The sequence below is a fragment of the Salvelinus namaycush genome, chromosome 20, assembly GCF_016432855.1.
Source record: "Salvelinus namaycush isolate Seneca chromosome 20, SaNama_1.0, whole genome shotgun sequence".
Taxonomy (NCBI): domain Eukaryota; kingdom Metazoa; phylum Chordata; class Actinopteri; order Salmoniformes; family Salmonidae; genus Salvelinus; species Salvelinus namaycush.
The window spans coordinates 6,762,134-6,787,175 of NC_052326.1; the positions used below are offsets into that span (position 1 = coordinate 6,762,134).

Consider the following 25,042-nt stretch of genomic DNA (forward strand, 5'->3'; position numbering starts at 1 on the left):
TTTGTCGTTTGAGCATTTCACATCTTTATTCCTGTAGTTTTTTTTAACAATGTCATGGCACCCAATGTCTACATTTCTTTCCAAAACGTGCACAAAAGTTACTTTATTTCCTGCAAATAATAAAAAATTAAATATGACTTGAGCAAAGAAAGCAAAGAGCAGGAAATGCATTTATTTTTTTAAATCGCCCCGTCTTAGTTTCAGCGATTCATAATATCTTAGTTTCTCTCCTCACACTCACAGACACGCCAGTCATAGTTCAGGAGTTCCTCTCCTTTGGTAGTTAAAACAAATATTTCCTCCATTGAAGAAACATGATCACGGGGGGGGGTCAAAAGTGAAGGTGGAAAAATAGGAATGACACAGAAACAAAAAAGTTTAGGTGACATGAATACATACACTTTGAAATTGTTTTCAACAAATGCAATATCCATGTCTTCTAGTAGTGTTAGAGCTGTTTGTCATACCCAAAATACCAGCAGTGACTGATTTCCCCTTTGATGACAAACACATATTCCCCCTTTTATTTTGCGAGCATAGTGACATAACAGGAAGTTACATAAGAAGTGACATCACCAAATCAAGGTAAGTTTGAATTTCTGCAATGGATAAAATTACTAGGGGATGCAGGATGGTGGTGGGTTGGGTGGGGGGCTAAAAATGCAGAAGAAAAAAAGTATATTTTGTTTGGACATTTATTTGTTCTTTGTATAAAACAAAAATACAAAAACTTTTAGAGAACTAAACCCATTCAGATTTTTCTACCTATACTCTTGTGATGGTGTCAAGAAAGACATAGAAAACTTTCTCCCTTCAACAAAAAAGAACCTTAGAACAAATCATTAAAAACATCCAACTGGGACACAAAGGGCCTTAACAAAAACAATTATGTAAAAACAGAAAAATGAACGCAGATCAAAATAAAAATCAGGTGGGTGGCGTGATTTTCAAAAAATAATAAAAAATAAACCGAGTTGGATAGTTGCATTGACCACTTTAAAGGAGAGAGCTGACTGATGGATCGATTGGTGGTAGAAGGTAAAATGTGGGGGGGGGGTTAGTGCAGATCACATCTATGCAGAGTCTGTTCTATCAGTTGGCCGCCAGTCCTGTCGCTTCAGAGGAGAGCCTGGAGAGAGACACATTGAGAGATCGAAGGGGGAGAGAATAAGCCATGCGTTTCAATTTAGAACGATAAAAACAGGACAAACTCACCTCTTCACAATTTAACCTTCTACAAACCTCCACAACACTTTTTTCAGCTCATAAAATGTCTACCCAATAGATAAGCCTCTAGAGGTGTATTAACTACCAATGGATAAGAGGATGTGGTTTCCTTGACATCAACCTCTTCGAAGAGTGTATTCCATATCCTTCCATTTCGCCTTACGGTCGCTGACCTCTGATCAGTGCTAATACATTGTAGTGCATCAGTGATTGCCAGCGAAAGGATAAAGGAAGCAGTTATGGCTCGAATCAAGAGTCCTAATCTAGGCATTACGAGGACATCAATTTCCTGAAATTGTAAAGGTCCAACAACCCATGATTAGCAGGGCTATATGATACCTGAGGGCAAATTATTATAGTGATTAAGCCCAACTTTACCCCATGTGGCAGATAGATGCATAAACAAAACAAGATTTTAACACTATAATGAACACTTTACAAATATAACTAGCTACCACACATACAGTTGAAGTCGGAAGTTTACATACACTTCGGTAGGAGTCATTAAAACTTGTTTTTCAACCACTCCACAAATTTCTTGTTAACAAACTATAGCTTTGGCAAGTCGGTTAGGACATCTACTTTGTGCATGACAAGTCATTTTTCCATCAATTGTTTACAGACAGATTATTTCACTTATAATTCACTGTATCACAATTCCAGTGGGTCAGAAGTTTACATACACTAAGTTGACTGTGCCTTTAAACAGCTTGGAAAATTCCAGAAAATTATGTCATGGCTTTAGAAGATTTTGATAGGCTAATTGACATCATTTGAGTCAATTGGAGGTGTACCTGTGGATGCATTTCAAAGCCTACCTTCAAACTCCGTGCCTCTTTGCTTGACATCATGGGAAAATCCCAAGAAATCAGCCAAGACCTCAGAAACAAATTGTAGACCTGCACAGGTCTGGTTCATCCTTGGAAGCAAGTTCCAAATGCCTGAAGGTACCACGCTCATCTGTACAAACAATAGTACGCAAGTATAAACACCATGGGACCATGCAGCCGCCATACTGCTCAGGAAGGAGATGTGTTTTGTCTCCTAGAAATTAACGTACTTTGTTGCGAAAAGTGCATACAACCCAGAACAGCAAAATACCTTGTGAAGAAGCTGAAGGAAACAGGTACAAAAGTATCTATATCCACAGTAAAATGAGTCCTATATCGACATAACCTGAAAGGCCGCTCAGCAAGGAAGAAGCCACTGCTCCAAAACCGCCACAAAAAAGCCAGACTATGGTTTGCAACTGCACATGGGGACAAAGATCGTACTTTTTAGAGAAATGTCCTCTGGTCTGATGAAACAAAAATAGAACCGTTTGGCCATAATGACTACGTTTGGAGGAAAAAGGAGAATTGCAAGCCGAAGAACACCATCCCAACCGTGAAGCATGGAGGACGCAGCATCATGTTGTGGGGGTGCTTTGCTGCAGGAGGGACTGGTGCACTTCACAAAATAGATGGCTTCATGAGGAAGGACAATTATGTGGATATATTGAAGCAACATCTCAAGACATCAGTCAGGAAGTTAAAGCTTGGTCGCAAATAAATACTTCCATACTTCCAAAATTGTGGCAAAATGGCTTAAGAACAACAAATTCAAGGTATTAGAGTGGCCATCACAAAGCCCTGACCTCAATCCCATCAAATTTGTGGGGAGAACTGAAAAAGCTCTGTCAGGAGGAATGGGCCAAAATTCACCAAACTTATTGTGGGAAGTTTGTGGAAGGCTACCTGAAACATTTGACCCAAGTTAAACAATTTCAAGGCAATGCAACCAAATACTAATTGAGTGTATGTAAATTTCTGACCCACTGCGAATGTGATGAAAGAAATAAAAGCTGTAATAAATCATTCTCTGCTATTATTTTGACATTTCACATTCTTAAAATAAAGTGGTGATGTTAACTGACCTAAGACAGGAAATTTTTACTCTGATTAAATGTCAGGAATTGTGAAAAACTGCATTTAAATGTATTTGGCTAAGGTGTTTGTCAACTTCTGACTTCAACTGTATTATCCAGGACAAAGTTAATATTCAAATAAATGAAACACGGCATGAGACCTTAACATAAAGATGGCATGAGAGGTGCTACCTGAGCTTACAGCAAGAGAGAAAATCCAACCAAAAGCTTTTAAAATTAGTAACGTTGAAGTCAGTCTGAGACAAGCGTGCCCATGCTGATGCAGTCTTTAGATAGAACGATCAGAACGATCAGGGACCTTCAAGAGGGTGAGCGAGACATACACCAAGCAGTGGACCAAAAGACATGGAGGAGAGAAGCCATATCTGAGAGTGTAACTTTTTTTGGATTAATTGTATAGTTAAGAAGCATGTGGCATAGGGCACAGCCAGGTTTAAAGCAGTGAGGACTAGGTACAGACAGCGCTAAGCTTGGCAACATCCCAAATGGCACCTTATTCCCTATAAAGTGCACCACTTTTGACCAGAGCCCACTTTTGACGAGGGCCCCGGTGAAAAGTAGTGCACTGTAGAAGGAAGTGCCATTTGGGACACACTTCACATCTGTACTTGTAGTTTCTATTACGGCCGTGGCTTTAGTACGGAGAAAGCCTTCGCCTCTTAGACTTGGAGCCCAGCTCGGAGGAAAGCTTTGGCTCGGGATTGGCTGAGTGGGCAGGGTTACTGGAGGAGGTGGGGCCAGTGGAAACGACATGGAGGGCCAGGAGGGGGAGGGGCTTAAGACTGAGCAGACTGGAGACACAGGGGACAGCAGAGGAGTTGGGTAGGAGTGGTGAGTCAGAGGAAGAAGGTCCTTGAGGAGCCAACGAGGACAGAGAGATGGAGGCGGAGGGGGGCGCCAAACAGGAGGAGGAAGAGAAGGAGGAAGCAGTAGAGGAGGTAGCGGCAGGAGAGGTGGTAGTAGTGGAGAGAGGAGGGCAGAGGAGGCTGGTGCTGTGAGTCTGTTCAGGGTTCGAGGAGGAGAATTTAGAGGACTCTACGCTGTAGAAACGAGAGAGACAAGAAGGAAAAAGAGGGACACACAGTCGGGATGGGTTCCAGGATAGGCTGGTGGGTATGGAAGGAGTGAGGGGTAGACTTCAGGGTTGGGAGGGTGCATGAGGGGGAATCATAAGCACAGACTGACAGTCAGGGAGGGGTGTGAGAGTGACAGGCATAAAAAAAACTGACAATAGTGGTCATCAATGAGTAAACATCATTAGAAGACCGACTCATGTTTCAATAGACAATGTGTGTGTTTGAGATCGACTACGTTCCAGCCGGACTGCACAGGATCACTGATCTACAAATCACCTTCCAACCCCGAATAACTACTCATTATGTGATAAAGACCAGCGATTCTGTGCCTCGTCTTGTTCAAACTGATCCCCTCAAACATGCCATGGATAGAGGTGGGGGTTAAGCAGTCATCTAACACAAACACATTGTACTGTAATCAGACTAACTGGAGGCACCCAAATATCAAAAGGAAGTGCCATGGTGTGGGGTAGATGAGATTGGGTGGATTCTCAGTTCTACTTAAAAAATAAAATATATATATTTTTTTTTTAAAGGGGGCTTGGTTGAATATTTGGCTACCTTAGTTCTGGAGAGCCACAGGCATTTGTGCCAACCCATCTCTGTTTTAGTTTGCGTTGGGCTGGATCAAAAGCCTACTGCACCAAGCAAATGTGGTGCTCCAGGACCAGCAGCAAAATTCCAGAAAGTTCCCAGAACCCAAAGTCCTCAGGTTTTTCAGAAAACATGGTTGGAGGATTTCCAGAATCAGGAGGGAACATGCAGGGAGGTAATCTTCCAACTGGGAATCTATCCCAGGAATTTAGGGGAAGTTTCTGGAATTTTGCAACCCAAAGTCAATTTATCCCTGACTCTAAAAGGACAAAAGATGGTAGTTGGTTAAAAAGCTTGTAACTAATGTGTCTGACCTGGCGTTGATGAGGTACTCTGCCAGGCTGATGGAGGCGGAGGAACCAGTGATGGTGACCTGTCTGTCTGCGGAGCCCTCCACAGAGTTAGCTATCTTTATCTGGGCACCCGACATCTGGCGAATCTCATTGATCTTAGCACCCTGGCGACCAATGATGCAGCCAATCAACTAGGAGGAAGAAAAACAGGAAGTCAGTTAAGCCAATCAATTACAGAGGAGAGAAACAGGAAGTCAGTTTAGCCAATCAACAAGAGGGCAGACAGAACCAGGAATTCAGTTACGCCAATCAATTAGAGTCGATTGATAGTGTGAAATGTCTAATCACTGGAGGGAAATGGAAGGGGAGGGTCAGAGTCATCACTGTGGAAATACTTACATCATTTGGAATGGTCATCTCATGGGAACTAGTCTGCGCAGAAGCATCCATCCCTCCTAAATCAACAAGCCAAAAATACATAAACAAAACAAGGATCAACAGGAACTTGGCACTCTTCGTGATATGTAAATGCCATTGTGGTGGCAGGTTCAACGTAACAAACTCTTAACTGGCATTTCAGCAGGTAAAGACTTCGTCGAGGAGTTATTTTTTTCTATCCGTGTGACACACCAACGATGGCCTGACAGCCAGAACATTTGCAGTTTGCCATTTGCCTCAACGAATAAAATTTAAAAAAGCATAAAATAACCGAGTGCGGTCCGCACTCCTGCTGATGGTTTCATTCGGTCAACACACCGGTTCTGAGCGCAGTAGTTTCAAGAACCTTATATTTTTATTTCGATTAAAAAAAAAAAATACAAACTATTGTATTGTGAAGTCCTTAGTACCTTGGAATCCTTGATTGCTTGGGGCCATTGGGAAGGGGCTCTGCTGCATGGCCAGCTGGTGTAACTTGGTGAGCTGTGGAGAGATAGAGGAAGACTGTGAGGGCAAGAGATGGGGGCAGGGAGGGAGGGAGAGAAATGGAAAGGAAAGAGACGGGACAAGAAGCACGGTCAGTAAAGCACCGAAACCATTTCATAATAGTAGTTGGAGTTGTGTTCATTACATACCAAACTGACTGGAGCAGTTAAGGGACTACCTGGACCTTTTCTGTTAAACTCTGTTGCGTGCACTAATGAACACATAACCCAGCCATCTCATTTTCTTTCTCTAAAATGGACAAGTGTTGGGTGGGTTGTGGAATCATTCTTCATACATTCGTACCCCATGGTCTTTCCACTGTAGCTCTGGAGAACTCGGACTCCGTTTGGAATGCTTGCTTATAGTCTTCTGGCAGATGGATATGACACTACATGTTCTCAGTACGTAGGAATAGATATTTCCTGGCCCGTACCAAACAAAACCAACCAGTCCCACACAACTACAGGCCATGGTATAATCAACACAGTAGTAGTTAAGACAATAACGTAAGATCAATAGTGAACATAAACATCATTTCTTATACCATAACCCAGTGCTATGTTAAATAAAAATGTTGAGAATGACGTTATTGGTTAATACACTACCAAATACACTAACTCCTCTAAATGATTTGTCTATTAAATGTCATCTCTTCACCATAAGGCTTGTTTCTGACCAAACCCTTCCTCTTAAGGCATTTACAACCAGGCTGGGTTTGGAGCCTCGGCCCTACAGTCTACCTAACACCTTTTCCTAGTGCACTGGTTGGAGGGAGGGTCGGTTAGGAATGGTAGATAAAAGAAATTGGAGGGCAGGGAGGTACAGAGGATAGGGAACTGGGGGGCATACATTGAGAGGTGAAGGGTAGGGATGATAGCATAAGGTCGGGAAGGTACGGAAAGGTAGGCCAGGGACAGGTAAGGATTTTGGGGGAAGGACAGAGGGTAGAGAGGATACGGACACCAGGAGGGAGACATTGTGACAACAGCACTTACATCTGGCTGGGGTATCGCATGTTGCCCTTGAACGGCGTACGCCTGAAAAGAGAACAACGTGTTCATAGGCATCCTGTCAACATATCACGATTCGCAGCCACAAGAGTACACGGGACAAACGTATGTTAGGATGCTAAAAGTATAAAATGTTATGCCTAAAAACAAGTTGATAATGTTGCTGCTTCCTGTTATAGATTTATAGTCCATAGTCTGCTCTTCTTACAGACAAACCACAACGAACCTGGGTATACAACATATAACCGTCGATAGATAAGAACCTGTAGTAGCCATTTATCAACCCATCTCCTTGTGCCAAAGTTTACGGTAGATGGCGAATACAAAATAAATACTAAAAACTGGACTGGATAATTTCAATAAATCACCACCTCAAGGGTAGTTCTACAGAGTGACAGGGGTTGTCTTTCATTTGAGTGATAGCTTAACTGTCAAATCCGTGTATTTGTTTATACAGAAAGCGACCCTGAATTATCTGTGCCATTTTGATTTTGAAAAAGAGTCAAATCCTCTAACGTCAAATCAAGAGAATCACCTCTTTCGATGGATGGACCCCATCCAAGAAATGTTAATGAAAACTTGCTCCTGAACGTATTTAGATGTGCCACAGAAAGGGGTGTGAAGACCTTTGCAATCAAGACGTCTGTTTTTTTGTTGTTTTTTCCCCCCTAACATTTCTATAATTTCTTTCACTTTGAAAATGTGGAGTATATTGTGTAAATCAGTGGGGGGAAATCTCAATTGAATCTTTTTTTTTTTTGTTGAGAAATTTAAGGCAACAAAATGTAAAAACGTTGCAAGGGTGTGTAGACTTTCACTAGGCATTGTACATCCATCTCAAACAACAATTTAGAGTTTAAAAATGGTTTGAAACAATTTAACTCGGCGCTCAGGACTAGAGCTTGTGTGTCCCCAAAACAAGAGTATATTTTTCTTCAACACACACAGATCCTACAGGTGTATCTCTCTAAATGCTCTCAATAAATTTTAAAGTAGCCAAATATTGAACAAATATTATCGAGAAAGATAACATTTCTAAAAGGATGTCAAAGCGATTGAAAACACAGAAAAAACAAAGCACGTTTCCATTCTGCCTAGCGCAGCATGAACTGGGCGTGGGTTGTCAGGGATTTTATCCATTCATTCTCCCAGTAACAGTAACAATGGTGGGTGGAGGGAGGTCTACTTCAGTTTAGGGATGGGGCTTTTGAAATAAGTTCACTATTCGAATAATAGCATGCATGTGTGTGGGATTTCTGGATATTTCACTTAAGTTTTTAACAGCACTGTGACGCCAGGGAGAGAGGCTGGCGCGATATTGCTGAAGCTGCAGAGGGGCCAGTGCTGAAGCAGAGGGGCCAGTGCTGAAGCAGAGGGGCCAGTGCTGAAGCAGAGGGGCCAGTGCTGAAGCAGAGGGGCCAGTGCTGAAGCAGAGGGGCCAGTGCTGAAGCAGAGGGGCCAGAGCTGAAGCAGAGGGGCCAGTGCTGAAGCAGAGGGGCCAGTGCTGAAGCAGAGGGGCCAGTGCTGAAGCAGAGGGGCCAGTGCTGAAGCAGAGGGGCCAGTGCTGAAGCAGAGGGGCCAGTGCTGAAGCAGAGGGGCCAGAGAAATGGGAGCAAGAAGACTCTGCTATGACGTATGGGAGTGCGTCATAGCTACACTGAAAAAGTTTTTATTAAATTAATAACTTGAAATGTCATGGTATATCCTTGTATGTAACATGGATATACTTGAAAAAAAAAGGCGTTTTCTCTGTTAAAATAGGCCCCTACACTCTTGCCCACAAAAATGAATACTCCCACAAGTATTTGAATACTAACGTCCGTTCAGATATTCAAATAAATGTGCACAACCAAAGGCTGGGCAAAAGTATCATACAGGGTTTATTATTATTATTGGTAAATTCCCTATAAAAATACAGCAGGACAGATAACAGATCAACTACAGGTTAGTTCTCAGAGGAACCACCCCCCATTCCCCTTCCCAGCCAGCAGTAAGTTGATCTAAACAAAAACATGTATATACATTTAAAAAAATATATCAAACATACCTGTCCTCCAGCAAAGATGACAGGGGATCCTGAAGGTTTTGGTCGGTATGGGATGGTGACCCCCTTAGGGGGAGACTGGATGAAAGAGGGAAGGGAAAGAGAAAAGGAGAGACAGGAGAGGAGGGATGGGAGAGAAGGAGGGACAGGAAAATGGGTTTAATTCAGACGTGTTTTCAAAACACTTTTGTATAAGCAAGCAAGAGATGCCAAAATGGGTACCAAAGAGGTTGCAAGGGTAAGTTGACGAATGAAGAAAATTATTAACATTTAAGCTGAATAGAAATAGATCAACAATTTGAGGATATTACTTACACCTACCTCGAGCATAACCACGCAGATTTGCTTGACACACTCAATTATGGACTGGGGGGTCCCTGCGATGGTGATGGCCCGTTCTGTAGAGTTAGGAAGCATGTCCCCTGCCACCTGTACCTGAGCACCTGTCGACTAGAGAGAGAGGAGAGATTGACTGGTCTGGAATTACATATTACACTAACATTTTTGTCATTTAGCAGACGCTCATATCCAGAGAAAACTTACAATCAGTGCTCTGAACTAAGGTAGGTAAAACGACCACCGATCACAGTCACTGCAAGTAAAACCTTTCAAAATAGCCACTTTCTGCTAAATCTGTGGAAGTCGGGGATGCAAACTGGTGCGGGCCCAAGACGGTGACACTTTTTTTGCACCGAAACATCCCAAAAATCCCTGCTAGGGGGAAATGTAAGTTAACTAATTAAACAAAGAATCTACACGATCAGTCTCTGTGTGTAAGATAAAGTGGTTTACGTGAACCTAACTCACAGCTAAAAAAAAAATTAAGAAAGCAATCCAATGTTATTTGTTGCCTAGACTTTACTGCAAACGACACTCAAGTCTTGAGAAAAAAACAATTTATTAGCCATGACAGCCTTTATAATAGAAAGCTTGTGACCACACAATCTAAATATTGCACTTCGGGAAAAAACATTTAAAGTAGAAATAGAATGAAACAGGGCTACATGTGTGCAAAAAATAACGTTCAGGGTAAAAATAAAAAATAAATCCCCCTTCACTCACACAAGTGTTATAGGAAAGTTCAACAAAACCAATATCTTTGGGCTACACTGCACATTATTACATTGTAGAACAGATGTCCACAGGCAGAAAGTGTACAATGTGCCAGCTGAGCATGATACCCTGTTGGCATAATTGAAAAAGTATATTGAAAAAGTGAGAAGGGGGGAAAGTGTGTGGTGTTCCTTTCACCTCTATAGTGGCATCCAGCTTAAGCCAGGCCCAGCTCCAACTACACTTGATCCCTGAATCCACTTGTTTAACAAGCAACGCCTGATTTTCACCTAATTCTCTCATTCTGAAAATTAACCACATACTGTAGAGGGAAAACATTAGCTCACAGATAGCAGTTAGTTCATTAGCTAGTTAACATTTCACACAGATTGCCAGGGTCCAGTAAGCAAGTAACACGTTATAACTTGAGGAACGGCAAGGAGTCGCATACCAGTTAATACTATAGGTTAGGTTTTGGTTAGGTTACTAAAGTTAGCTCATCTGATGTTGTAATGTTAGCTAGCTAGCTGTCTGACTTTATTAATGAGCTCATTTTAATAAACTCTATTTGATCAGTTAAGTTGGCTAAGGTTGCCCAACATTTCTCTGGCTAGCTAACGGAGAATTCGATCCAGCTAGCAAGATACTTAACATTGCTAACAATACTTGTTCAACCACACTTTCTTCCTCACATAAGGGCTGGGTGATATGGCCAAAATATCATATGGTATTTTTCACATTTGGCGGTATTTTATGTTTTTGATTAATAAAAGTTCTACATTTGCTTTATGAGTAGTGCGTGACCCTAGGGTGGCAACATATATTCTAAATTATTTCAATGGGTCTTTCTCCATTCAGATTGTTTTATGCTGTTCAATTTAACCTAAAATAATTTTCTGCATTTCCATCAATTTCCACGGTATTGGCAAAAATACAAAATGTATTTATAACCAAATGTTGCAATTGGGATTTAGATCAAAAACACATGGGTAAACTTTTGGAATCACAGAAATAGAATGTTTATTATAATTCTATAGTTGGAATATAACTAATAGTGGGCACTTTGAATAGTGTTGTTTGACATGACAACGAATGAAAATGCCATGGACGAGTTATTGTGACAGGGTAGGAACCAAAGTGATGTTCAGTGTTTCCTAGGGGACCTTAAAGTCTCTGGCTACATTAAATCTTTATTTATGTAGCCAACATTCATGCTTCGCCTATTCCTCTTTGATTTAGAAGATACTGTTGCACAAACATGCTGATTTAGGCCTCCACCAGCACTGGTATCAGGCTGTATTAGCTAGCTACGTTTGCTCTGACTCAGTACTTTTATAACTAGCGATTAGCATTAGTGGCTAACACGATTTAGCTTAACTTACTAAGAAAATACAAACTAGCTGTTTGCAGATGTAAGAAACACAAACTAATATTATAATTATAGAACGCTTGTGGATTTATATTAAGATCAAAGTGGAAACAGCATTGTTGTCATCAACATTGTTGCATGTGCTACATTGACCATGCAGACTGAACGAAAGTGTAGTCAAGCAACAACAAATGCGCTCCTTGAGTGACTAGATCTGTGTGGAAAGCGGCATGGAAAGAGAGAGCATAGAGGGATGACTCAAGTAGCGGAGTAAACTATAAAAACGGACGTTACACACTGCGCATCACATTTAACAAACCAAATATTAAAATACCATTATAGAAGGTAAAGTAAAAACCCAAACAGGTCCGTGCATCAATACCGGTATATAGTCAAATACGGTATACCGCCCAGCCCTACCTCACCCCAAACTTTCCAAATGCCAGTTGTTTTTCGGTTACAGCTCATGAAATACGCGTCATCACGTTCTCACCCCCATCTCTGTGGTCAGGTTTCTCACCTATCTCTTTGTTATCGTTCAGGGGACTCGCTGCTGTAACTGGCAAACTGCCTTTCCAGAGCGCGCGCTGATGCTGTAACAAGCAAATTGGTTGTCTCTTCTAACTTCAGTCGCGTGTTGCATTCTGTTAATGTGAACGATTGGCTGAGCCTTGGATACAGCCAGTATTGCTCCAAACGCGCATCACTTGTTCGCTTACAGCCAGTAGTGATCCAAAGCCAACTCCCACTTCCTCCCCCGCCCAAACTTTTCTCACCAGATCTACATGAATCACGTAGGCCACCTATTTTGGATTCAAAAATTGTAATTTAGCCAAAAGGTGACTAGCTTGCATTGCTGGCTAGTAAGAAAAAAACAAGTGCAAGTGTGAGTACATATGTTCTCCCACCCACCTCTCTGATTTCTTTGATCTTGCAGCCTCCCTTGCCAATGAGGGACCCACACTGGCTGGCTGGCACCACGATGCGGAGGGTGACAGGGGGGTTGCTGGTGGCCGTACTGTTCGTCATGGAGCTGCTGATGTCCTGGGAGAGAAGAGAGGAGAGTGATTGATCAATTAACTTACTCCAGAACGTCTACTTGACAACATCCTTGATGGATATGTGAAAGGTGCTCAGACACTCTTGGTGGACAACTGTAAACAGATGTATTGTTAATAAAGAACCTTTTTTCAAATCAACTTCTAATAGTCCTCTTGGATTAGTTGAACACCTCACACATCCAGTCAGTTCCTCTATTCATGCACCTGAACTGAGAGGTAGTGTTAATCGGTTCCGTAAAAATAGCCTCATCACATTCCCTATAGATGCCAAAGTGACAAATAAACAGTTGGGCCTGGACGAGACAGAGTAATTAAGTTACCTCTTCCAGCTTTTCGATGATCATGGAGAATGCTTTGAAGATGGCGGTGGTGGGGCCTGCCAAAGTGATGATCCTCTCAGGACAGTTGCCCTCTGAGATGTTGATGCGAGCTCCGCTCTGGACGCAAGGAAATTCACCATTAGTTATAAGAGTTAAATAAAAAAGGTGCAACTGACAGAACACAAACAGCTTTAGTGTCATTTAGAAACAGAAGGCATCTGTCACCTCTTCTCTCATCTTCTTCACAGATTCACCTTTCTTGCCAATGATGCTTCCAACCTCCTAAAAGAAAAACAAATGCATTTAGAACTGTAATTCCTAAACTTTAGTCACCTGCTGTGGGAGGTCACTCCTTGCACCAGCAATCTAATGGTCAGCATGACATTACCTAGCCTTTAGCACCGTGGGCTAACAGTCATCTGCTGTGGGATCTTGCTCACCTTGCCGTGCATGAGCAATCTAATGGTCAGGGTGACATTGAGTCCTCCTTCAATCACGCCGGAGTCCATAACTACCACTGGATGGGAGAGTAGCTGCTGCAGATGGGTCAAAACTGGGGTATGGTCACAAAGATTGGATCTGGAGGAGGTCAGACAAGAAAACAGTGAGAAAAGTAGGAAAAGTTAGAATAGTGCATAGGAAGAAGTATTATGAGGCGGAGGGAAGAGGAGGAGAACAATTGAATATAGAATGTGAGATCAGTGTACAGGCCACGACCGGTGGTTTTGGTTATTAATTCAGCCTATGACTTTGTACAAGCATACTAAATAGCTAGCGAACTATTGAACTCATAAAACTTAATAGGAAGGTATCAAGTAAACGATACAAGCTGCTGAAACCATCCAAATAATTATGTTTCTTACAACAGTAGCTGCTTTTAGTTCAATGGATGAGATTATCTGTAGGCACTGATGTTCTTACAAACTAATCAAATATATGCATAACACCTGATCTAAACTGATTGCCATCATTATAAGATGGGATAAATGTTGCGATAAATGTTGGCTGAGAGTACCACCAACTACATCGAGTTGCTATCAGGGATGTAAAAATGTACATTATTTTATTTCACCTTGTACCCATGTTTGTCCTGTGTAACTGTGGGCTTTTCTTTGGGTGCTGAATTCCGTAGTTTTTGATTAAGTCGTTTTGAGTGAGGTCTGTCATATTGCACCCTTTAATCCACAGCTTTTCAATGGAGTGCGAAGTTACGACTTCAAACGTTCTCTACTACTCGATACTTTAATACATATAAATGTTTTAACGCTTACTGTGTACCCGTGCTTGTCCCGATTGTCAGTTGGAATCCATAGTTTGATAAATCTATAACGCATTCTGTGTCCCTTGCCAAAACGACTGTAAAAATCTGCCGTGAAATGACGGTCTGCTCCTTCTCAACAACGACTAACGTTACCTATGCAGAGGACGCGTAAAATGCTACTTATTTATTTTTTAAACTGCGGATTTCAGCACCCAAAGAAAAGCTAGTACAAGGTAAGCATTGAACAATATATTTTTTTACGAGTATGGATTGAGAGTTGTACACTCCGCCAACACTCAACTCCGTAGAGATGTAGCTAACGTTATATGAATAGAGTTGAGTTCTCAACTAACTTCTGACCCCAAAAAATAATGGGGCCTTCTAGTATGAGGTTGCGTGTATGATTATCATTAGAACTGTATCATAATTCATGCAAAGTAACCTGCCATTAGACTAAAAGGAACACATTTAGTTGGCGTGGTCATCATAGCAATGGTTCACGTGTGCATATTTTAGCTTGCTAGTAGCACACTGCTGGCATGTTAGACTAACAAACAGATTAATGGTCCCAAGACTGAATCCCGAACGAAAGTAACTTACGGCTCAGTTCGAAAATGAATGGACAATGTGTCCGATTACTTGGCTGCAATGAATTTAACTTCACTCATAGTTAAAGCATACAGTTTAGCCTCACCGGCCGGCTCTAGTTTAGCATTTAGCTAGATTTACGACCTAGCATAGCGCGCTAACTAGCAAGTTAACTGAGTGGCTAGCATCCATATGTGGAGCATGTGTACATTGTATGAATGGCTGTGCAGTTGTCATTCACGCTAGCACTGTTTCAAGAATATCGGCTACAAACACCAACACTGGTCATTTACAAATGGACAAGCGTAAATAGCAGCCATTTGGCTGGCTTTGTGAGCTGCGTGCAAGTCGTGCGGCCTGGCAAATTCACGCGGTGTGGGTTTATTTGTGATTGTATTGCACACACATAGAAAATGTTCTTACCTGATCCGTGTTTTGGGATGCGTTGTCGGGGAGGGGTGGGGTTGTGAGGGTAGAAAGGGAGAGGTTCGGGAGGGTAGAAACCTGGGGGAGAGTTTTAAAAGGATTCGGGGAAGAGGGAAGTGTGAGATGATGATCGGGCTCCAGTCGCTGAGCTGCTTCTTCTTCCATGATATAATGGAGGTCCGCAAACAAACGTTAATGGTGCATGCCGCCACCTACTGTTTAGGAGTGTGGTCAATCACGGTGTACAACATTAGCTCCACATTTCTAAATCCTCCTACCTAATTCAGTACTTCTGAGAGAAAAAACAAAACTTAAAAAAGAGCCAAACTGACTTATAATAGACCCTCACGCATGCCCCAAATCCCTTCTAACCCCGACTTCAATCTTTCGGTCTCTTCAACATACATACTACCGTTTCACAGACCATACACTCCAGACACACACCATTCACATGCTTGCCAACCAGATGTAATGACGAGTTCACTGTACAATGTCCTAGGCGTAATCGAGCAAACACCTCTTCCTTCCTAATCTGACCTTTGAATCTTGGTCCACCGATCTTTCTTTGGAGGGCATATAAATGCCGGCCCTTGGGCTCAGAGTCCCATCTCTTCTGCCACACATCTATCAAAATGACTCTCACCTAACATTTGGCCTCACCTCTACCCAGTGGAACATTAATATAAATGATATCTCATTTTAAAGCTATTTTGACTATCTGGTCTACAATTGTATTCCCTTCCACACCCGAATGGGCTGGGACCCAGCAGAATCTCACTACTACAATTCAATTGTCCATAATAACATTAATGCCTCCAATAGGTCACTCGTACTAGATTTGCCAGATGATAAACTATTCAATACAGACAGGGAATCTGAGCATACTATAATTCTGACAGGTTGAACATCCTCCACCAACTGGAGGAGGATACTATCGCCAACAGTTCAATTGAGTATACTGACAGTTCATCTGTTAGTCTTCTACATATCAAATTTATAAATGCAAAAGCCTGCTCCTGTGTGCCCACTATCTTGGTCCTTGTATCATCTGTGAAAAGTGGTAAAAATGAAGAAGAAAAAAATTATACTAATGTAATTGTCAACCAGTTTCCCAATATCACTGACATCTGGCCAATCTTTTCTTTTCTCTACCAAGGTTAAATCAACAACAGAATCTGGGAGTAACCAAGGAGAAACATTCCCTATCACCACAGAAGTGCCAACCTCCAACTAGGGCTGTTAAGGTGACCATATTACTGCCACATCGGCGGTCACGAGTCATAACGGCAGTCAAATTCCACGTGACCATTTAGTCACGGTAATTAGGCTTCTCCAAGCTCTGATGCTGCTGATGGTCATTAGTTGCCTACGAAACTTGCTAACTGCCTGATACTCAGCACGCTATTGTTCCTCTAATCATTCTGACATCAATCCAAATGTTTCAAAAATTGAATCAAACACTACACGAGTGCCCATGAGCTCACGTTGCTCATAGGCTATGCAAATGCATGAGAAAACAGAGTTTTGATGGCCTCTATTAAAAAGAGGAGGGTTCCATCAGCATTCTATAGGATAGGCTTACTATATTTATTTATCAACTTTCCTAATATTAAGCACATTGCTTTGCAACAGGAGTATAGCCTACCTGACTGGCATGAAAATGAACCATGGGACAAGCGTCCTCCATTCGTTATTTAAGTGCATAGATGACATGTATTTTTTTCCCATGCCCCTGTTCTGAGACAGGTGCATGATAATGGTCAATTCTGAATCGTAACTGATATCACACATAAAAAAAAAGAGAACTATTGTAAAATACATTGTGTCTGAAAAATGTATAGAGTATGTACACTGCATTCGGAAAGTATAGACCCCTTCCGTTTTTCCACATTTTGTTACGCTACAGCCTTATTCTAAAATGGATCAAACAAAATAAGATCCTCATCAATCTACACACAATACCCCACAATGACAAAGCGAAAACAAGTTTTTAGAAATGTTTGCAAAGATAAAAACTGAAATACTTTATTTACATAAGTATTCAGACCATTTGCTATGAGACTCAAAATTGAGCTTAGGTGCATCCTGTTTCCATTGATCATCCTTGATGTTTCTACAACTTGATTGGAGTCCATCTGTGGTAAATTCAATCAAATAGACATGATTTGGAAAGGCACACACCTGTCTATATAAAGGTCCCACAGTTGACAGTGCATGTAAGAGCAAAAACCAAGCCATGAGACTGAAGGAATTGTCTGTAAAGCTCGGAGACAGGATTGTGTCGATGCACAGATCTGGGGAAGGGTACCAAAACATTTCTGCAGCAATGAAGGTCCCAAGAACACGGTGGCCATCATTCTTAAATGGAAGAAGTTTGGAACCACCAAGACTCGTCCTAGAGCTGGCTGACCAGCCAAACTGAGCAATCGGGGGAGAAGGGCCTTGGTCAGGGAGGTGACTAAGAATCCAATGGTCACTCTGACTGAGCTCCAGAGTTCCTCTGTGGAGATGGGAGAACCTTCCAGAAGGACCACCATCTGTGCAGCACTCCATCAATCAGGCCTTTATGGTAGTGGCCAGACGGAAGCCACTTCTCAGTAAAAGGCACCTGACAGCCCACTTGGAGTTCCCCCAAAAGGCACCTAAAGGACTCTCAGACCATGAGAAACAAGATTCTCTGGTCTGATGAAACCAAGATTGAACTCTTCGGCCTTAGTGCCAAGCATCACGCCTGGATGAAACCTGGAACTATCCCTACGGTGAAGCATGGTGGTGGCAGCATCATGCTGTGGGAATGTTTTCCAGCGGCAGGGTCTGGGAGACTAGTCAGGATCAAGCGAAAGATGAACGGAGCAAAGTACAGAGAGATCCTTGATTAAAACCTGTTCCAGAGCACTCAAGACCTCAGACTGGGACGAAGATTCACCTTTCAACAGGACAACGACCCTAAGCACACAACCAAGACAACGCAGGTGTCTCTTCGGGACTGAATGTCCTTGAGTGGCTCAGCCAGAGCCTGGACTTGAACCTGATCGAACATCTCTGGAGAGACCTGAAAATAGCTGTGCAGCGACGCTCCCCATCCAACCTGACAAAGCTTGAGAGGACTCGCAGAGAAAATGGGATAAACTCCCTAAATACAGGTGTGCCAAGCATGTAGCGTACTGAGTCTGAATTTCAGTTTTTTTTTATTTTATAAATTTGCACACATTTCCAAAAACCTGTTTATGATTTGTCATTATGGGGTATTGTGTGTAGATTGAAGGCAAAAACTATTTAAACCATTTCAGAATAAGGCTAATGTAATAAAATGTGGAAAAAGTCAAGGGGTCTGAATACTTTCTGAATGCACTGTGTATATATATATACAGTACCAGTCAAAAGTTTGGACACACTCATTCCAGAGTTTTTCTTTATTTGTACTATTTTCTACATTATAGAATTATAGTGAAGACATCAAAACTATGAAATAACACACATGGAATCATGTAGTAACCCCCAAAAAGTGTTAAACAAATCCAAATATATTTGAGATTTGAGATTCTTCAAAGTAGCCACCCTTTGCCTTGATGACATCATTGCACACTCTTGGCATTCTTCAAAGTACATACACTACCAGTCAAAAGTTTGGACACACCTTCCATGATTCCATATGTGTTATTTCATAGTTTGATGTTGTCACCATTATTCTACAATATAGAAAATAGTAAAAATAAAGAGAAACCCTGGAATGTCAAGCCGCACTGCTTCTTGACACACTTCTCGCTTAACCCGGAAGCCAGCCGCACCAATGTGTCGAGGGAAACACCGTCCAACTGGCGACCGTGTCAGCGTGCATGCGCCCGTTCCGCCACAGGAGTCGCTAGATTGCGATGGGACAAGGACATGCCGGCCAAACCCACCCCTAACCCGGACGATGCTGGGCCAATTGTGTGCCGCTTCATGGTTCTCCCGGTCACGGTCGGCTGCAACACAGCCCGTTCTCGAACCCGGATCTGTAGTGACCCCACTAGCACTGCGATGCAGTGTGTTAGACCACTTTGACACTCGGGAGGCCCCATCATCTGCAAACTTGATGATTCATTCGAGGCGTGCATGGCCATGCAGTCATGGGTGAACAGGGAGGACAGGATGGGGCTGAGCACACACCCTTGTGGGGCCCTTGTGTTTAGGATCAGCATAGTGGAGGTGTTGTTTCCTACCTTCACTACCGGACCATCAGGAAGTCCAGGACCTAGTTTCACAGGGCGGGGTTCAGACCCAGGGCCCCAAGCTTAATAATGAGCTTGGAGGGTACTATAGTGTTGAAGACTAAGCTGTAGTCAATGAACGGTATTCTTACATAGGTATTCCTCTTATCCAGATGGCGATTGCATCATCTGTAGATTTATTGGGGCGGTATGCAAATTGCAGTGGGTCTAGGGTATCAGTTAAAGTGGAGGTAATATGATCCTTAACTAGCCTCTCATGATGGTAATTTAGTTCAGTTACCTTTGCTTTCTTGGGTACAGGAATAATGGTTGACATCTTGAAGCAAGTGGGGAGAGCAGACTGGGATAGGGAGAGATTGAATATGTCTGTAAACACACCAGCCAGCTGGTCTGCGCATGCTCTGAAGACGCGGCTAGGGATTCCGTCTGGGCCGGCAGCCTTGTGATGGCTAACACGCTTAAATGTCTTACTCACGTCGGCCACTGAGAATGAGAGCCCATAGTCCTCGGGTTGGTGGCACTGTGTTATCCTCAAAGTAGGCGAAAAAGGTGTTTAGGTTATTCGGGAGAAAGACGTCCCGGACGTGTCTGGTTTTCCCTTTATAATCCGTGATTGTGTGGAGTCCCTGCCACATATATCTAATGTCTGAGCCATTGAATTGTGACTCCACTTTGTACTGACATTTTGCCTGTTTGATTGCCTTACAGAGGCCAAAACTGGACTGTTTGTATTTTACCATATTCCCAGTCATGTTGCTGTGATTAAATGAAGTGGTACGCGCTTTCAGTTTTGCATGAATGCTGCCATCTATCCACGGTTTTGGTTTGGATAGGTTTTAAGCATCACAGGGGGAACAACATCCCCTGTACACTTCCTGATGAACTCAGTCACAGTGTTAGTGTATACGTCAATGGTATTCTTAGAGGCAACCCGGAACATATCCCGGTACGCGTGATCAAAGCAATCTTGAAGCATGGACTCCGATTGGTCAGACGAGCGTTGACTAGACCTTAGCACGGGTACTTCCTGTTTGAGTTTCTGCCTATTGGAAGGGAGGAGCAGAATGGAGTCGTGATCTGATTTGCCAAAGGGAGGGCGGGGGAAGGCCTTGTAGCCATCTCGGAAGGGAGAGTACCAACGGTTGAGAGTTTTTGAAGCACGAAGACTAAGGCAATGTGTTGATAAAACTTTGGTAGCGGTTTCCTCAGATTGGCTTTGTTAAAGTCCCCATCTACAATAAATGCGGCCTCAAGATATACAATTTCCAGTTTGCACAAAGTCCAGTGTAGTTCCTTGAGAGCCGTTGTGGTATCGGCTTGAGGGGGAATATAGATGGCTGTGATGATAACCGAAGATAATGCATCCTCTGCGATAAATTCACTCGCCTTGGGGGGTACGGACAAAGAATCCTATTCAACTGGCAGCTTCATTAAATAGTACCCGCAAAACACCAGTCTCAACGTCAATAGTGAAGAGGCGACTCCGGGATGCTGGCCTTCTAGGTTTCTCAAACTAGACACTCTAATGTACTTGTCCTCTTACTCAGTTGTGCCCCCGGGGCCTCCCACTACTTTTTCTATTCTGGTTGTGCCAGTTTGCGCTGTTCTGTGAAGGGAGTAGTACACAGTGTTGTACAAGATATTCAGTTTCTTGGCAATTTCTCAGAACAAGAATAGACTGCTGAGTTTCAGAAGAAAGTTCTTTGTTTCTGGACATTTTGAGCCTGTAATCGAACCCACAAATGCTGATGCTCCAGATACTCAACTAGTCTAAAGAAGGCCTGTTTTATTGCTTCTTTAATCAGAACAACAGTTTTCAGCTGTGCTAACATAATTGCAAAAGGGCTTTCTAATGATCAATTTTTAAAATGATAAACTTGGATTAGTTAACACAACGTGCCATTGGAACACAGGAGTGATGGTTGCTGATAATGGGCATCTGTACACCTATGTAGATATTCCATTTAAAAAATTGTCTGTTTCCAGCTCCAATAGTCATTTACAACATTAACAATGTCTACACTGTACTAATCAATTTAATGTTATTTTAATGGACGAAAAATTAGCTTTTCTTTAAAAAACAAGAACATTTCTAAGTGACCCCAAACTTTTGAATGGTTGTGTATGTATTTTCTTTAAATACTGCAAAGTTGCTTAGGAGCTACAGTAGAAATAGAGCTGCCGTGTCTATCGTGACATCTTCTGTGTGTGTGTGTCTGGGCCTATTACCTTGTAGTTTTGCAATGGCTAGCCATTGATAACCTGGAAGAACCCAACACAATAGTGAGTGTCCCGTTGACCTGGCCTGCCTCCCTCTCCATGGAGTTGCGTTGACTAGTCTGGAACACACTTCCCTGCTGCACGTCTAGAGCCAGGACACACTAAAAGACATCCTATAAGAAAGGATATACACATCACTGCTTTAACTAGGATAGAATAGAATAATACATGTCCTATAAATAGAGGAGTTTTTTCCTGGTTAGGTTATATCAGGGAGAAAGTCCTGGCTTTATCTATTAATCAGGCACAACTCCCTACATTTTTTTCCTTCAGAATAAAAAACAAAACAAATGCATCATATATGCATCCATTTATTTTCTACAAAGATGCATGCTACCTGCCCCAATGCATAGTGCCAACTGTAAAGTTTGGCGGAGGAGGAATAATGGTCTGGGGCTGTTTTTCATGGTCCGGGCGAGGCCCCTTAGTTCCAGTGAAGGGAAATCTTAACGCTACAGCATACAATCAAACACCTTTGGGATGAATTGAACTGCGAGATGGGATGAACACTGACTGCGAGCCAGGCTTATTGGCCCAACATCAGTGCCCGACCTCACTAATGCTCTTATGGCTGAATGGAAGCAAGTCCCTGCAGCAATATTCCAACATCTAGTGGAAATCCTTCCCAGAAGAGTGTAGGCTGTTATAGCAGCAAGGGGGAGGTGCAACTCCATATTAATGCCCATGATTTTTGAATGAGATGTTCGACTAGCAGGTGTCCACATACACTACATGACCAAAAGTTTCTCGACAACGTTGAGTGCGCGAGGGGGTCTGTGCGCGCGGTGTAGTACCTTCCATAACAAGTTTCACTCTACAAAAAGACACAAGCACACTTACCATCGTTGGGTTTTAGTTCAGGAAAACTGAAATGAGCCAGTTCTTCAATAAGGCCCTTCAAGGTTGATTGGCATGAATTGATACTTTGTCTCTACTTTTTTCCGTTAAATGTTATCATTAAATCTGTATAGCTTACAGTTAAATGTTAGCATTAAATTAAATGGCCATAATAAGAGTATGGTGACAGCAACATTGACATGTCAAGCGGCGTAAAACAAAGTTCTCAGAGAAGTAAAAGTGTATTATTTTATATAAAAAGGATTGTTGTACATTTTACCCATTTTATGAGTTTCTCCTAGAGGGAGCTGTTGCCCATATTGTGAATCACTGGCCTGGGATTACAGGTAGCTCATATTCAGATGAGGAAGCTGCTATATTGTTCTGTTCTATATTCTGCAATATTGTTGTTGATTTTAATATTGTGGATATTAATCAGATTTGAATAATAAATCAACTTTTGACTAAGCTGTGTATCCATGTTTGAGTTTAGTCAATGGTTCTTATTTTAAACCTATATTGAAAATGGATTGTTCAGTATTCTTGTCATTTATTTTACTGAGGTCTTGGTTCAACAGGTGAACTGTAGTTGTATACTGTAGCCGGCAGAGAGGGAGAAAAAAATAATTGATCTGATGACATCACCAATTTGACTTATCATTACAGCGTTGTTAAAAAAAATTGTATTTAACCTTTAACTAGGCAAGTCTGTCACGATTCCTACAGAAGGTGGCTGTTTTGTGGGTTTTGCTGGACTGTTTCAGTCCCTGGTTTGTTTTGTGTGCGCCCTGTGTTTTGTGGGTTGGCTGATGTTCGCCGCTTTTGTGCATTAAATAGCACTACCACTGAACTCTCTGCTTCCTGCGCCTGACTTCGCACCCACTACACCCAGATCGTTACAAAGTCAGTTAAGAACAAATTCTTCTTTACAATGACGGCCTACCAAAAGGCCTCTTGCGGGGACGGGGACCTGGGATTAAAATAAAAAATTAAATACAATATAAAAACATAGGACAAAACACACATCACAACAAGAGAGACAACACTATATAAAGAGAGACCTAAGACAACAACATAGCATGGTAGCAACACAACATAACAACAACATGGTAACAACACAACATGGTAGCAGCACAAAACATGGTACAAACATTATTGGGCACAGTCAACAGCACAAAAGGTCAAGAAGGTAGAGACAATAATACATCACACAAAGCAGCCACAACTGTCAGTAAGTGCCCATGATTGAGTCTTTGAATGAAGAGATTGAGATAAAATTGTCCAGTTTGTGTTTTTGTTGCAGTTTGTTCCAGTCGCTAGCTGCAGCGAACTGAAAAGACGAGCGACCCAGGGATGTGTGCTTTGGGGACCTTTAACAGAATGTGACCAGCAGAACGGGTGTTGTATGTGGAGGATGAGGGCTGCAGTAGATATCTCAGATAGGGGGGAATGAGGCCTAAGAGGGTTTTATAAATAAGCATCAACCAGTGGGTCTTGCGACAGGTATACAGAGATGACCAGTTTACAGAGGAATAGTGATAGTGATGTGTCCTATAAGGAGCATTGGTGGCAAATCTGATGGCCGAATGGTAAAGAACATCTAGCCGCTCGAGAGCACCCTTACCTGCCGATCTATACATTTTGTCTAGCAATCTAGCATGGGTGGGATGGTCATCTGAATCAGGGTTAGTTTGGGGTGAAAGAGGAGAAATTACGATAGAGAGAACCAAGTCTAGATTTAACTTTGGCCTGCAGCTTGGATATGTGCTGAGAGAAGGACAGTGCACCGTCAAGCTATACTCCCAAGTACTACCTCAAACTCTAAACCCTCAGCGGTAGTAATAACACCTGTGAGAAGAGTTTCTTACCAAACTACATGACCTTTGTTTTGGAGGTGTTCAGAACAAGTTTAAGGGTAGAGAAAGCTTGTTGGACACTAAGAAAGCATTGTTGTAGAGCATTTAACACAAAATCCAGGGAGGGGCCAGCTGAGTATGAGACTGTATCATCTGCATATAAATGGATGAGAGAGCTTCCTACTACCTGAGCTATGTTGTTGATGTAAATTGAGAAGAGCTTGGGGCCTAGGATTGAGCCTTGGGATACTCCCTTGGTGACAGACAGTGGCTGAGACAGCAGATGTTCTGACTTTACACACTGCACTCTTAGAGAGGTAGTTAGCAAACCAGGCCAAAGACCCCTCAGAGACACCAATACTCCTTAGCTGGCCCACAAGAATGGAATGGTCTACCGTATCAAAATCTTTGGCCAAGTCAATAACTATAGCAGCACAATATTGCTTAGAATCAAGGGCAATGGTGACATCATTCAGGACCTTTAAGGTTGCAGTGACACATCCATAACCTGAGCGGAAACCTGATTGCATACCCGAGAGAATACTATAGACATCAAGAAAGCCAGTCAGTTGATTATTGACAATATTTTCCAACACTTTTGATAAACAGGGCAAAATATAAATAGGCCTATAACAGTTAGGAACACCTTGATCTCCCCCTTTAAATAAAGGACAAACTGTGGCTG

General features: G+C 42.3%; 1 protein-coding gene across 4 annotated transcripts; it reads right to left on the reverse strand.

Moving 5' to 3' along the window:
• On the reverse strand, positions 1–15,332 carry LOC120064994 (poly(rC)-binding protein 2-like). Of its 4 annotated transcripts, none has more exons than XM_039015623.1 (12): positions 15,171–15,332; positions 13,339–13,477; positions 13,124–13,180; positions 12,899–13,015; positions 12,430–12,561; positions 9,417–9,545; positions 9,099–9,173; positions 7,037–7,078; positions 5,966–6,038; positions 5,517–5,572; positions 5,139–5,308; positions 1–1,129 (listed from the first exon to the last, which is right to left on the reverse strand). In XM_039015623.1, the coding sequence occupies exons 2-12, from the start codon at positions 13,405–13,407 to the stop codon at positions 1,093–1,095; spliced, it is 957 nt and encodes a 318-aa protein (XP_038871551.1). In that variant the 5' UTR covers positions 13,408–13,477; positions 15,171–15,332; the 3' UTR covers positions 1–1,092. The 4 variants fall into 4 exon arrangements, with proteins under 4 accessions (XP_038871551.1, XP_038871549.1, XP_038871550.1 ...); XM_039015621.1 differs by having other exon boundaries at positions 5,966–6,059; XM_039015622.1 differs by having other exon boundaries at positions 9,411–9,545.
• Between the last annotated feature and the right edge of the window lie 9,710 nt (positions 15,333–25,042).